Raw genomic sequence first — 14421 nt, 5'->3', positions numbered from 1 at the left:
GGCTTCCCTTTTAGATTATAAACTTTGTGAGTTTCAGGGTTTACACCTGCTGTCGGAGGTGATGTCTCAACCATCATCTCACCAGCTGGGATGTCTCACCAGCATCCCACCAGCATGGAATTCAGGATAGGACCCTGTCCTGCAGCGCACTGCTGAAGATACCAAGTCCACTGTTTGTGGCACCTCCCCCTCCCCAAGAGGTCTCCTGGTTGAGGGCAACTAGCCCAGGTGGATGTGTGAGGCTGTTGACTTTCTCCCTGGCACTCTGCTTTAGTCAGAATACTTGTGTTCCCTGCCCCAAAACATATGTTGAAATTCTAATGTGCAATACAATGGTATTGGGAGGTGAGGCCTTTGGGACGCACTTAGGTCTTGAGAGTAGCACCGTCATGAATGGGATTAGTACCCTTGTAAAAGGGACCCTACAAGGACTTCCCTGGTGATCCAGTCGTTAAGGCTCCATGCTTCCAAGGCAAGAGGTGTGGTTCAATTGCTGAACAGGGGTGAAATAGGATCCCACAAGTCCTTTGGCCAAATAAATGAGGAAATAAAGAAATCCCACAGAGCTCCCTAGCTCTTTCTGCCAAGTGAGGATACAGTGAGGAGACAGGGATTGGTGTACATTTAGAGATCTACAACTCAGAAAAGGGCCTATACCTGACCGTCCTGGCACCTGATCTCAGACTTCCAGGAAAGTTCTGTTCTTTTTTTTATAAGCCACCCAGGGATGGTATTTTTGTCACAGTAGCTCTGTGCTCCCTTTGCCTTGCCTACACTGGTACAACACACCAAGTAGGGCTCTAACCGGAGTTGCCTGCCACCCTCCAGCCTGTGAGCAGGAACAGCTGTGGGCAGCTGGGCATGTTTCCCTACCCCAGGCCATCCTGTCCTTAGCCAACTTTTTCAGAATACTCTGCCTACTTTCCTCCTGCCTTCCTGGAATTCTGGGGATAGATCCCTGGATCTGCTCGTAAATCCTCCTCCAAAGTCTTAGGTCCAGTCTGGTAGGGAATGGAAAAGGTGTGCTGGGTAAAGAAACCTCCACTAAGAATGGATCCCCAGGTCTTCGCCAATAGGATTCCCAGGGGGACCTTCCTTTCCCATCTTTGTGGTGTGCCTGAATCTGTCTCCACTCACTATTGCCTCTGTCAGTTTTTGTCCGCCCCTCCCCCACGTCCCCAGAAGGGGAGATAAGAAGTGAAAGGCGAAACCAAAGGAGCCGGGTCTTTGCTAGTCTTCGGGATTGCGGGTGATAAATCCACTTAATCTATTTAATGTTGTCTTTCAGAAATTCACACACACACTCACACACAGATCAGAACAAGGTGAGGACTACTGAGGAACGGGGATTGGGCTGGCTCCCTCCAGATATTGTTTGTACCCTCGGTTCTTTCTGCCCGCTTGCCCAGTTGGGATAGGAGGAAGGGAGTATTTACAGAGAACGGGGACGTAATCTTCATCCCAGGTTCCGAAGGTTCCGAAACCGGTAACCTCCTAAATCTCATTCCAAAAAAAAATAATAATAATAATAATAATAAAGAACCCCAAAAGTTATAGAGGTCCTGGGATTAGCATGAAAATAGACGGGGATGGAGTGGAGGAGAGACAGAACTGGAGGTGAGGGTGGGGGTTATGGCTAACCTGGGGCTCGGCTCTCACGCAGGGGGAAGGTGTGGAGTGACAAGTATATTGACAACTATCGGGGCGAGGCCTGGCGCCACAAACCAATCACCGGACTGAATCACCCCGCAGGGAAGAAAAGAAGGCGGAGCCTGCCGACCTGGAGGCGGGGTTTTATCAGAGCCGGGGCGGAACCTATAGGGGAGGCGGGGCTTTAGGGACCAGTTTTCAGGCTGCGGAGCCGTGACCGAGGGAGTTCGGCTAGGGGTGCTGTATTTAGAGGAGGTGGGGGCCTGGAGCGACTGAAGGCCCGGCCGGGAAGTGGCGTCCCTATTTGTGTGGGTTTTGGCGAGGTTCCTGAAGAACTGGATTCCGAGCGTGCTCGCAAGGCGAGAGTTTCCGTGGAGGCCTAGTTTAGGATGTAACCAAGTCCAGTAGCCCCAGAAGCGGGTGTGCGGGGCGCCCACTGTGGATCCCCGGCTTGACGGCAAAACGTGCTTGGGACGTCGAGGGGCATAGGGTGCGGGCCGGGCCGTGGACGTCCTTACGGATCCCAGTAGTTCTCGTGGTGCTGCGCTGCAATGATGATGACTACGGTTAGGATGGTACAGAGCACCATGGCTGCAATGCCCACCGCCAGGGAGATAAAGGAGAAGTTCCGGGCCTCGCGTGAAGCGATCTCAGCTGACACCATGTCTCCGCGGGCCAAGGCCGTGCGCACCTGCGGAGGGGGAGGGAGAGAAGATCAGAGAGCCGATACCTCGGCTGCACGCCTCAGCCTCCCTCTAAGATGCTTCCGCAAACGTCCAGCACTCCCTGGGAATAAGAAGAACCTCTTGAGTCCTCCTCTCCATCCTCCGCCTCCGTCCCCTCCCCCACCCTCACCCCACACACACCTGCACTGCCTTGAAGATGGCAATGATGCCTGTAGGCCAGAAGCAGCAGATGGTGGTCAGCACCGCGATGGGCATGTAGTCGTGGGGCGGGCGCCTTGGCTCCAGCAGGGCCAGCCCTGGGCCCTGGGGTGGCGGGGGGAGCGTGGAGGTTACTCCTGTTCCCCCCGGGGTCGCGCCTGCATAGGGCTGTGGAAGGAAAGAAGGTTGTGGGGAGAGGCTGTCTATCATTCTTACCCTCTCTGAGCCCACCAGCTTTCCACCTCTGGCAGAGAAAGAAGATGGTTTCCCTCTTTTAAACCTCCTCTGGACTTCAAGGCTATTTCCCCTGCCAGATCTTGATCTTTGACTCCAACAGAACACCCACCCCATTCCCAGATCTTTCTCTAGTCTCTCCTCTCCCTTGCCCCCAGATCGCCGCCTGGTGCCCTGGTTCTGTTCCTCTTTCCCACCAGTCCCCAGTGTGCCTCCAATTCCATGTCTTGTTCCATCCTTCCCCCAGCCCCCTCCTTCCAGTCCCGTCCGCCCGGTACTCACCGTGCCCACCGGGTAGACCGGCACGTAGGCAGTGCAAGGCTGCAGCTGTAAAGGGTAACCCGGGGCTACGTAGCCCCCCAGCGGCAGCGTGCCTACTGCTCCCGTGTGCGTGGGCACCACGAAGCCCGGGGCCTGGGCAGTATGAGAGGGCGCCGGCGGGGGCGGGGCGGCGGCGGCGGGCGGCGGTGGGGGCAGTGGGCCCTCGAAGCGAGTCTCCTGCAGGTAAGGGTCGGGTGGCATGCGGGGCAAGGTAGCGCAGCCGGGTGGGGGCGCCCCAGCGGCCGGGCCAGGAGGGGCATGGTGTGGGGGCCTTGGCAAGGTGGCGGAGGACGAGGGACCGCGCTGAGCGGCGGCCCCAGAAGCCAGGCCCCCTGCCCCTAAGCGCGGGAGGGTGGCCGTGCCGGACTGGTGGTAGTGGTGGTGGTGGTGATGGTGCGAGGAAGGGGCTGTCTGTGGGGGCGGGGCAGGAGGTTCCGCGGGGGGCTGGGGGGCATTGTAGGGTGGTGGAGAGGTGTGAGGGACTGAGTCAGGGAGGCCTGGGGGCGGTAAGCAGAGGAGCCAGCATGGGGAGAGATAAGATAGACAGATGAGATGAGGGAGAGGGGGAGACACAGAGGGTCAGGGATGCAGAAAGATAATGGGAGAGACAGAGAGGAGATGAGTGAGAAGCCATCTCTCATTCTTGGGGCAGGAGAGGGTGGTATCTAGGCCAACAGCCCGTCCCCCCTCCTTTAATCTAGTTTTGAGGTCATAGCTCTCTTCTGCTCCTCTCACTGCTTCAGCAATGGGCACACAGCTTTAACCTGCAGACCCAAACTCTATCCCTCTTGGCTTATGGCTGCTTTGGGGTTTGCCTGTCTGAGCTAGTCCTGCATATGCACATGTGTAGACATGCAACACTTGTGTGAACATGTGCTCAGTCCAACAGTTGTATAAACACATGTAGGATAATATGTTCCACTCTGCCATTCCTTCAGTGGGGAGGGGGTCCCCTAGTCTCTCTTGGACTCTCCGAACCTCTTTTAGGGCAGATTAAGAAGGGTCCTCTGGGTTTTGCTCCCCTGGCAATCCCCATCTGATCATCTCTCCATATTTCCCCCCTGGATGTCTCCATGCGAGCCAGCGTTATCTGTCCATCTGTCACTCCCAATGATGCTATCCATGCAGTACCTGGCTGATGCTAAACCAGTCTTGTACTTCCCTCACCCTCTTAACCTGCCCCCCACCCATGTTGTTGGCAAGGGACCGAGCCTGAGACTGGCCAGAGGAAAGGAAGAGAAGGGAAGGATATAGAAAGAGGAAGGGGCTTGGGGGGAGGGATGTGGAGAGCTGGATAGAAGGGGAATGAAACAGAACCACCCGCTAGGGAGGGGTAAGGGGGGGGGGTAGTCAGGAGGCAGTGGAGAGGGCGAGGGGCTTTGTTGTTGTTTTCTACCTGACTTTTCGGACGACATGCTTCGCTCTCCCTGGGACAAGATCCGTGCAGCCGGAGTCCGGAGTCGGGGTCCCTGGCTAGCACCGGAGTCTGGGTGCGCAGATTGCGCAGCCGGCAGCAGCGCAGAGATGGAGAGATGAAGACTGTGGCGGCGGGGGGCGGAGGGAAAGCTGAGAGGGGGGAGCTTAAAGGGACCGAGGCGAGGGAGGGGGAAGCCTTCAGAGATACCCCCACTTGGTCTCTCTCCGCTTTTGGACTATGTCTCGCCTCCTGTAACCCCGGCATTCAAGCCCCCAGTTTGGGTTCCTTTGGAGTTGTCATGGAAACTGGGAGGCAAGCAAGACCGGGCAAGGCGGGTGGTACTAAGGGAAGGAAGGAGGGAGAAAGAAGCCTCTGGAGTCTTCCCCTTCAAGACTGGCTGTAGTGATTATACTGTGGGAGGAAGCGAGCAGGTGCTCAGTGGATTCAGTACCCCAGTTCCCTTTGGATCTTCTTCACCCCAGTCAGGCCCCCCCCCCCCCTCAGCATCCCTCAGAGTCCCTGTAAGATCTCGGGATCTTCTCCCAAATCCTTGGCTCTAGTTTCCCTATCTGTGCCAGAGATGCCTGTGTGAGACAGAACCATAAAAACAACAACAAAAGAGAGAACCGTGTGCAGTTGAGAGCAGCGATGGAAAAGTTCCCAGGGTTTTGATCTCGACCTGCCGCCCTGGCCTCGGAGGAATCCGGAGGTAAATTGAGAGACCCCAGTCTATAGCCGTTGGGAGGTAGTAGGGCTTGTGGTGTGTTGGGGGGCGGGGGTAGGACGAAGAGGAAGCTTGGGGGATACTTAGTTACCTCTTACCTTCGGTATGTAGGAGCTGTAGCGCGTTGGGAGGAGAGAACCAATCAACTGCTCATTGCCGGCATCTCAGTTTGGCAGTACATGCTTGGCCCCCATTCCCCCGCTTTGCTTACTGGGCTTCTTAAAGAGTTTCCAGGGCCCGCAGTGTTCAGATCCATTCCTGAAATCCCACCCACCTACCACCCCCGCCAAGACGCAGCGCCATCGCCTGAGTCGACCCGGGGGCCCAGCGGTAATTGCAGTCTTTTAATTTTGCTTATTGCATCTTGGGAGTTTGTACATGGGGAGCGGAGGTGAAAATCAGCAGTCAGCCGAGATTTAACCAGAATTGGGCTATTTGCAAAAGCAGAGCCGAGATACCACCCTCCCTCTTTAGACCAGTGCTTCCCAGCCCCTTCTTGAGGCAGTCGCTCTCCGGGCGCTGTATCCTTCCCCATCCGACTGCAGGCGGAGACTACCGAGCTGTAATAGCGGCGCTCGTCAGGGCCAGTCCCAGGCCCCAGTGATCTAGATCACGGCCCCACACCTCTCATTCTGGCTTCTGAGGTGTTCGCGTGAGCCCCTAACCCCCTTCCGCCACGCCGTCCTGTACACAATTCGGGGCGCAAGTTGGTTTTATTGGGAAAGACTTAAGACTGTCAAAGACCTGGACATAGAGGAATTCAGATGAGCTGCGAAATTTTTATTTCTATTTTTTAAATCAAGGCAAACGTCTTTAAATGCTCAGTAAAAGCCCTAACACGGGCACCTGGGTACCGATAGGGATCACAGGGAGAGAGGTGGGAGACGCCTGGAGTTAGAAGTCCAGCCCCGGTGGGAAGGTCTGAGTAAGGAGCCGCCCACAAGGACCTCCAGGTTCAGGGCGGGGGTGTGGGGTCTCTCAGGTACTGAGACTAGTCAGAAACTAGGCGGAGCGTGAGGCAGCGCTGCCCAAGGGGCTCTCCGCCCCTTGGGGGGTGGGTCGTAGATGGGCTCCGTCCTAGAGAAGGGCAGAAGAAAGTGGGCCAAGCCGCACTTTTACCTCGAGGGGCCTCGAGGACTCTCTGCGTCTCTGGAGACAAGGGCACTACAAGCACTTCAGGATGAAGAGTTGTAAGACTCAGGCCTGGCACGGGCGGGAGGGAAGGGTTAGGAGCAGGGTCCGCCTGGGCTACCTTCAGCCCTCAGCCGGCGGAGGACAAAATACCAAGGACTGCTTTTCCCGGGTCTATTCCTCCAGCGCGCCTCCCTGGGGAAAGAGAACTCCGTGTTCCGTTGCGGAGCCGGACGCCTGCATTGGGAAGTAGGGCAAATTAAGGCCGGGAAATGGGACCCTTAGGTCGCGGCTGCCGCAGGGCCTGAAAAGGCCTTCTCTCAATTCCCAGGACACGTTTGCGACTTCTTCCTCTCCCCGCCGATCTAAATGGATTACTCCGCCTATTTCCTACCCACCCCCCCGCCCCCCGGCTCTTAGTGCGCAATGGATTGTTCCATTGCCCCTCCAGTCTCTGGCCAGCGTTGCGGGGGACGCTGGCACGGTTGCTAGGGAAAGCCCCGGACGTGACGGCTAAATGCGACCCTGAGCAGCCTCCCCTCTCCCGTCCGTCATTCCCCTGCGCGCGTTCTCCTTACACCCTTGCCCTCCCCCACGTGGGTTCCAAGCTGGGGAGAAGTAAACAGCAGGCGGAGTGGGGCTCGCGGACCCAGGACAGGTGGGAGTTTTCTCCCAGGGTCCTGCGCTGTTGCTCTGGGGTCCTTCTTGCAAATCTTCAGTCTTGCATGGCTGGTTTGATCCATTAGGAAGCTCCTGGCCTCGGGACCGAGTCTCCGCTGCGTTGGGGGCGGGGCTTGGTTGCGCGTCAGTGCGTCTGCAGCGTGGTGGGGGTGTGTGTTTGTGAAGACTGGAGTAAAAGTAGGATGTTTTGTGACAAGGACCTGGTGTGGGAACGGACGGGGGAGGCTTGATCGCCGGCGTCTGTTCCGAAGGGAGGGGGTGTTGTCATCTCTCTCACAGGCCCTCATCGTCCCCTTCTCAGGCGGGAGCATGCTGGGGCTCCCGGGGCGGCGGCTCCCTTCGGCGGAGTTCCTGCTTCTGTTGCCATTCCTGCTGCTGCTGCTGCCCGCCGCCCCCGCGCCCCATCGGGCTGCCTACAAGCCGGTCATCGTGGTGCACGGGCTCTTTGACAGTTCGTACAGTTTCCGCCACCTGCTGGAATATATCAATGAGGTCTGGCAGGGGACGCCCCGGTTGTGGGGCGTTGGTGGCGGCTACAGAGGCTGGGGAGGGAGAATGGGGAACTGGACGCTGGGCCTGCCCAGTTTCTCGCGGAGCTGGTGCTGGCGTGGGGAAAGTTGCGGGACGAGAGATCCCTGGTTCTGGGAGGGCACAATAGGCATGTGGGCACCGGCTGGGGGGCGGCGTGGAGGGGGGTCTTTATAGTCCATCCCGGCTGCGGCATCACCCCCTTCCCACAGACACACCCTGGGACTGCGGTGACAGTGCTCGATCTCTTCGATGGGAGAGAGAGTTTGCGACCCCTGTGGGAACAGGTGCAAGGGTTCCGAGAGGCTGTGGCCCCCATCATGGCAAAGGCTCTTCAAGGGGTGCACCTCATCTGCTACTCCCAGGGTAGGCACCCTCCCCCGTTCCCCGCCTCTAAGCCCTATCTGAGGCTTGATCCTTATCTGAGGGACACTGCCTAGTGTTCCCTTTTTTGAACCTCATTGCCTCCTTTTCTGACTTCTCTCAGCACCTGGGTCTTATCTGTGTGAGTGTCCTGAGTGGGAAGGCCGCTCCCTGCACTGCTGCCCCTTTCTTTCCCCGTCACCCATGGCTTGTGGACATAAGGGATGGGGGGGGGGGGGGAACAGTAAAAAGCACCCTAGGGTTTGTCGGAAGACCCAGAATCGAATTCTGGCTTTGTCACTTACCTGATGTGGGGCGTTTTGACACAGGACGTGTGCCTGGGTCTCAGCTTCCTGAGGTACATGGTGTGTGTGTGTGGGTGCAGAGTTGGTGGGGGGACTGTTGGCCTGGCTGTCTCTAAGTCCTGCCCAATGTGGTGTTTTGCCTGCAGGGGGCCTGGTGTGCCGGGCACTGCTGTCTGTGATGGATGAACACAACGTAGATTCTTTCATCTCTCTCTCCTCTCCACAGATGGGACAGTATGGAGGTGAGTGGGCACTCAGGGCTCCATAGGGGGGCCCTGAGTCTTGAGGGCACACAGCTTGGGGCCACTTGGCACTGCTGTTCTCTTGCCAGACACAAACTATTTGAAGTGGCTGTTCCCCACCTCCATGAGGTCTAACCTCTACCGGATCTGCTACAGCCCGTGGGGCCAGGAATTCTCCATCTGCAACTACTGGCACGGTGAGTAGGACATGCCAAACGGGGGCCTCCATGCTAAGGGCATCCTGGTGGGCCTGCTGCTCCCACCTCTACCATAACTAACAGCAATGATGATGATAACTTACATTTATTGCTCAAAATGCTTTATGTGTTTCACTTTGTTGCCTTAGAGAATACAGCTTGCTGCAGGGGTTGGCAAACTTTATCCTTAAAGGGCCAGACAGTAAATTTTTTTTTTTTTTTTGGTTTCGCAGGCATATAGTCTCTGTCACAACCACGCAATTCTGCCACAGTCATGTGAAAGCAGCCATATACCATATGTAAATGAATGTGTCTGTGTTGCAACAAAATTTTATTTATAGAAACAGTGAGCTGGATTTGGCTAATGAGTCATAGTTTGCAAACACCTGGTTATAGTTTATAAGATCATGGATGCTGGGTCCAGACTACTTGGGTTTGAAGCCTAGTCCTGCTGCATGACTTTGGGCAGGTTACTCAACCTTTCTTCGACTCAGTTTTCCTCATCTGTAAAATAAAGATATAGTACGTACCTCTTATTGTGTTTATGAGGATTCAATAATGAATGTCATGTGCTTTGAACAGTATCTGGCTCATAGCAGGTGCTAGAGAAAGGTGTTTGCTATCATGTTTACAATTATTAGTGCTACTATCATATTACTGTGCACCTTGTCTATTACTGTAGCCTTCTGATTGGTCTTCCAGCATCTGGTCTTGCCTCTTCTCCCTGCTTCTCTGACGATCTAACTGCTGTTTGTACCCAGACCCCCACCATGATGACTTGTACCTCAATGCCAGCAGTTTCCTGGCCCTGATCAATGGGGAAAGAGACCATCCCAATGCCACTGGTAAGACCCCAAGCTCCTACCTTGGTCCCATTTTCTGCTTCTCTGACCTCCTATATTCCCCTTTCCAACCTGGCCTGACCCCTGTGACTAACTCAGGCTCTCTTACTCCCACCCTGTAGCTTGGCGGAAGAACTTTCTGCGTTTGGGCCGCCTGGTGCTGATTGGGGGCCCTGATGATGGTGTCATTACTCCTTGGCAGTCCAGGTAATAAGGGACTGTGTGGCCTGAAGGTTGGCTAAGGACACCCCAATCCAAGCCAGTCTTTATCTCATTTCTAAAACTGGCCTGCTTCTTCCACTGTTCAGTTAATCCCCCCACCCTCCATCTATCTTGTCATCCAAGATCAAAACCTGGGAGTCATGTCCCAACCTCTTATATCTAGCCAGTCACTAAGCCTTGCTGACTCTGCTTCCTTTCCATCCCTACCAGCCCCGCTTTGTGAAAACTTTGAACTCTGAACTATTTACAGATTCTTAGGATGTTGCAAAGATAGTTTAGAGAAGTCCTGTGTATCTTTTGCCCAGTTTCTCCCAACGCCTGCATCCTATGTAACGACAGCACAATAGTGAAACCAGGAAATTGACAAATCGCTACAACACATGTCTATAGTTCCATGCCATGTAATCACATTTCCTACCAGCTCTTTCACTTACCTGGAAGTAGAAGGTAATTGCTCCAACCTTGTCCCCTCTATCCTATTCCTCAGGAAAACCCATGGCTTCATGGCACTATGTGTTTGCCTCTGATCATAATGAGTGATCTGAAATGTCACCTGATCTACTTTAGTCATTCAACAAATACTCATCAAGCACTGTATGCCCAGGCACTGTTGTGGACCCTAGGGATGCAGTAGTAAATGAAAGAGAAGTCTATGCTATTATGTAGCTCACATTCTAGTAGGGGAGACAGATAATAAATGTAAATACATATATCAGACAGTGATAAAATAAGGCAGGGAAAGGATTAGAGGATGGCTGGGGCCTGTTTTAGATAGTGGCCAGAGAAGTCCTTCTGGAAGAGCTGCCATTTGAGCAGAGACTGAGTTGTGTCTGACTTTTTGCAACCCCATGGAGTGCAGCATGCCAGGCTCCTCTGTCCTCCACTGTCTCCTGGAGTTTGCTCAAATTCATGTCTATTGTGTTAGTAATGCTGTTTCATCCTCTGCTGCCCCCTTTTCCTTTTGCCCTCAATCTTTCCCAGCATCAGGGTCTTTCCTAGTGAGCTGACTCTTTGCATCAGGTGGCCAAAGTATTGGAGCTTCAGCTCTATCATCAGTCCTTCCAATGAATATTCAAGGTTGATTTCCTTGATCTCCTTGCAGTCCAAGGGACTCTCAAGAGTCTTCTCCAACACCACAGTTCAAAAGCATCAATTCTTCGGTGCTCAGCTTTCTTTATGGTCCAACTCTCACATCCATATATGACTACTGGAAAAACCATAGCTTTGACTGTATGGACCTTTGTGGGCAAAGTGATGTCTCTGCTTTTTAATATGCTTGGAATGTCTAGGTTTGTTTTTCTAGGGAAGAGGAGTAGCACCTGCAAAGACACTGGGGTAGGCCTGAGGAATAAGGAGGTCCATGCGGCTAGAGGGCAGTAAGCTGGGGTGAAGGTGAAAGAGGTAGAAGGGGGCCAGATACAGAAAGCCTTCGTGGGGCAAAGTAATGTCACTTTTTCTAAAATATATGCAACATAAAAGTTACCGTTTTTAAGGGTAAGTTTGGTGGCTTCAAGTTCATTCAAATTCTTGTGTAAGCTTACCACCATCTATCTCCAGTTTTTTCTTGCCAAACTGAAACCCCATAACCCTTTAAAGAATGGTAACTTCCTTATCCCTGCTACTCCCTGGCCCCTGGCAACCATGACCCTTGATTTTTTTTTTTTTTCTTTTTTTAATTCTTAGTGAGATGGGAACACATTGGAAGGTTATAAATGAAAGAGTAACATGCCTTATAGTAGTTAAAGGTGGGATTTATTTTTATCTCATTTCACACCTACTACAACCCTATGAAGATAAGAAGTAGCTCTAAGTACTTTGCAAATAAAGCTCATTTAATCCTCACAACAACCCTATAGGGTAATTACTATATCCTCTTTTGGCTTGTAAGGAAACTTAAGTACAAAGAGATTAAATAACTTGCCTACATTCATAGAGTTATTAAGTGGTGAAGTCAGGCTGTCTGACTTAACTACAATGTTTTATTTCCTCTCTACAAAGGAGGTATTCTTGTATAGGACAAAGAAAATCAGCAACATGATCAACCACACACAGTGGGGAGTGTGTGGCAGAGCTGGAGTTCCAACCCAGGTCTTTGTGCCCCTACTGCTTTCCTACGGCTTAAGAAATCTAGTCCCTCAGCGTGGCCTCCAGGCCCGCAACCCAGCACCCCAATGTACCCAGCTGTGCCATACCTCTGTGTTGCTCTTGTTGTTCCATTTGCCTGGGACAGCTTTCCCTAGTCCAGGTTAATCGCTGGGAAGCCTTTGTTGACCCTCTAAAACTAGGGTAGTAACCTCTCCTCTTTGCTCCCATAGCCCATTGGACTTAGTACTGTTAGCCTTTGTTCAGTTATTCTTGGCCTGTGTCCACTCAGTGCCCATGACAGTTAAATATTCCTAATTTAAAAAATTTTTAAAAACTTTTTCTTTGGAAATAATTTCATACTCAAGAAATTACCAAAGTCATACAAAGCAATCTTGTATATTCTTCACCTAGATTTCCCAAATGTTAACATTTAACCAAGTTTATATTAGTGTCCTCTGTCTCTCCCTCTGGATATCCATATATATATGTGGAGTATGTGTATATATGAACCCTTAAGACTTCAGTATGTCAGTGTCTATTTTCTACTTATAGGACATTCTTTTATGTATCTACAATATGATTATCAAAATCAGGAAATTAACATTGATAAAATTCTCTGTAGACCTTATTCAAATTTTCCTAAAATCTTCCAGATAGGAAAAAGATCCAGTGAAAGATTCAACTCAGGATCCCATGTTCCATTTGGTTCTCATGTCTCTTTAGTTTTGTTTAATCTGGAATAATTCCTTGGAGTAAGTCTGTGACACTGATTTTTTTTTTTTTGGCCCCGGCATGCGGAACTGCCCCACCAGGGATTGAACCCATGCCCCTGCATTGGGAGTGCAGAGTCTTAACAACTGGACCACTAGGAAGTCTGACATTGATATTTGTTGAAACATAACGAGCCAGCTATCTTATAGAATGGCAGTCAGTTTGGGTTTGTTGCCTATTTCCTCATGATTAGATTCAGCTTATGCATTTTTGATGGGAATTGTGCAGAAGCGATACTGTATCCTTAATCCATTACCTCCTGAGGTAAATGATGTGTGTGTGCTAAGTCACTTAGTCGTGTCCAACTCTTTTCTACCCCATGGACTATGGACCCCATGGAGCCTTCCAGGCTCCTCTGTCCATGGGATTCTCCAGGCAAGAATACTAGAGTGGGTTGCCATACCTCCTCCAAGGGATCTTCCCGACCCAGGGATTGAACCCACATCTCTTTTGTCTCCTGCACTAGCAGGCAGGTTCTTTATCACTAGCGCCACCTGGGAAGCCTGAGGTACATGATACCCAGTTAAATATTTTGAGTGTCTCCCTTGCTGCTTGTGTCCCTAACAGGCCATGAGTTCCTGAAGGTCCCTACCCCTCCTTGATTTTCTCCCACTCTGATAACCTCCCTCTTATGCCCCAATCTCTTTGCAGCTTCTTTGGTTTCTATGATGCAAATGAGACAGTCTTAGAGATGGAGAAGCAACTGGTGAGTCCCCTGGAATTACTTTCCCTTTCTGCACACACTGTGGTTTCTCTCTGCCACTGGCATGGAAGCTGAAGGGTCTACCCTGTGGGGAGGGGGTCTGGGACGCCCTCGGGAACTTACTTTGTCTCTCCCTGTGTCTTTCTTCCTTGCCCCCTGACCCACCTTGAAGGTTTATCTACGGGACTCTTTTGGGTTGAAGACTCTCCTGGCCCGGGGGGCCATAGTGAGGTGTCCAATGGCTGGCATCTCCCACACCGCCTGGCACTCCAACCGTACCCTTTATGAGACCTGCATTGAACCTTGGCTCTCCTGAGGGACCCCTCAGGAACTCCCCGCCCAGAGACTGAGTGGAGCCTTGGATGTCAGGCCCTGGTGTGCCTGTGACCACCTCACTGGTCCCACACTGCCCCACCAACCAGGGCTCCAGGACCCCTCCTCTGTGAACGACACATCCTGGTCTCCTCCATCTCGTGTCCTCCCTTTTGGGGGTTGCTCCATGCTCTCCCATGCCCCCCAAGGCCAAGGCCAAGGCTGGGAAGTGGGAAACAAGATTAACTTGTGGCTGCTCCTATTGCTGCTGCTCCTCTGTCTCTGGCTCTACAGGAGGAGAACCCAGCCCCTGCCCACCACAGGGTCTCCTTCCAAGCCACTCAGGACATTTTTAGCTTCTGTTTTTCCTACGTTCCCTTTTCCTCTGAACTCCCCTGTTGTGAGCCCTCCCAACCCCCCAGGAAGCACCACCTGTGAGAGTGGGGTTCTGAGGCTCCACTATGGGGACAGTTCTGTTCTTGAAGTGTCAGTGTTGGGGAATATCTGTGGCCTGTGAGGCCCATCTCAGGTTTGGGGATCCCCCAGTCCCTATGTTCAGTATTGGGGTGCCCTCTGGGAGCCTAGTTTCTTTGAGGCTCCAGCCCCTCTTTTAGCTACCCTTGAATGGGTGTGTTACTACCCCTGTATTTATGAAAATAAAGTTCCATTTACTCAGTGTGGCTTGCCTCATTTCCAGGTGAGGGGGGCCTGGCTCCCCCAGGAGGGTGGGGATGGAGAGCCTGGGGCCTGGGTGCCCGGATGCCTCGTCTGGGGTGGGACCCCCTTGGTGTTTCCGCTCTCTCAATGCC

General features: G+C 52.8%; 2 protein-coding genes across 4 annotated transcripts; one reads left to right on the top strand and one right to left on the bottom strand.

The window, feature by feature from the left end:
• Positions 1-1242: 1242 nt before the first annotated feature.
• PRRT1 (proline rich transmembrane protein 1) lies at positions 1243-5545 on the bottom strand. Its single transcript, XM_061147009.1, has 5 exons — positions 5329-5545; positions 4486-4628; positions 3051-3586; positions 2517-2702; positions 1243-2341 (listed from the first exon to the last, which is right to left on the bottom strand). Exons 2-5 carry the CDS (start codon positions 4502-4504, stop codon positions 2165-2167), a joined length of 918 nt encoding a protein of 305 aa, XP_061002992.1. The 5' UTR covers positions 4505-4628; positions 5329-5545; the 3' UTR covers positions 1243-2164.
• PPT2 (palmitoyl-protein thioesterase 2) lies at positions 5101-14288 on the top strand. Of its 3 annotated transcripts, none has more exons than XM_061147008.1 (9): positions 5101-5215; positions 7344-7534; positions 7783-7936; positions 8385-8480; positions 8570-8677; positions 9439-9522; positions 9642-9726; positions 13249-13303; positions 13473-14288. In XM_061147008.1, the coding sequence occupies exons 2-9, from the start codon at positions 7352-7354 to the stop codon at positions 13614-13616; spliced, it is 909 nt and encodes a 302-aa protein (XP_061002991.1). In that variant the 5' UTR covers positions 5101-5215; positions 7344-7351; the 3' UTR covers positions 13617-14288. The 3 variants fall into 3 exon arrangements, with proteins under 3 accessions (XP_061002991.1, XP_061002989.1, XP_061002990.1); XM_061147006.1 differs by lacking the exon at positions 5101-5215 and adding an exon at positions 6396-6420; XM_061147007.1 differs by lacking the exon at positions 5101-5215 and adding an exon at positions 6869-7019.
• The last annotated feature ends 133 nt before the right edge of the window (positions 14289-14421 follow it).

This window comes from Dama dama, chromosome 7 (genome assembly GCF_033118175.1).
Source record: "Dama dama isolate Ldn47 chromosome 7, ASM3311817v1, whole genome shotgun sequence".
In the NCBI taxonomy this organism is placed as follows: domain Eukaryota; kingdom Metazoa; phylum Chordata; class Mammalia; order Artiodactyla; family Cervidae; genus Dama; species Dama dama.
This window is presented reverse-complemented; position numbering and strand designations above follow the sequence as displayed.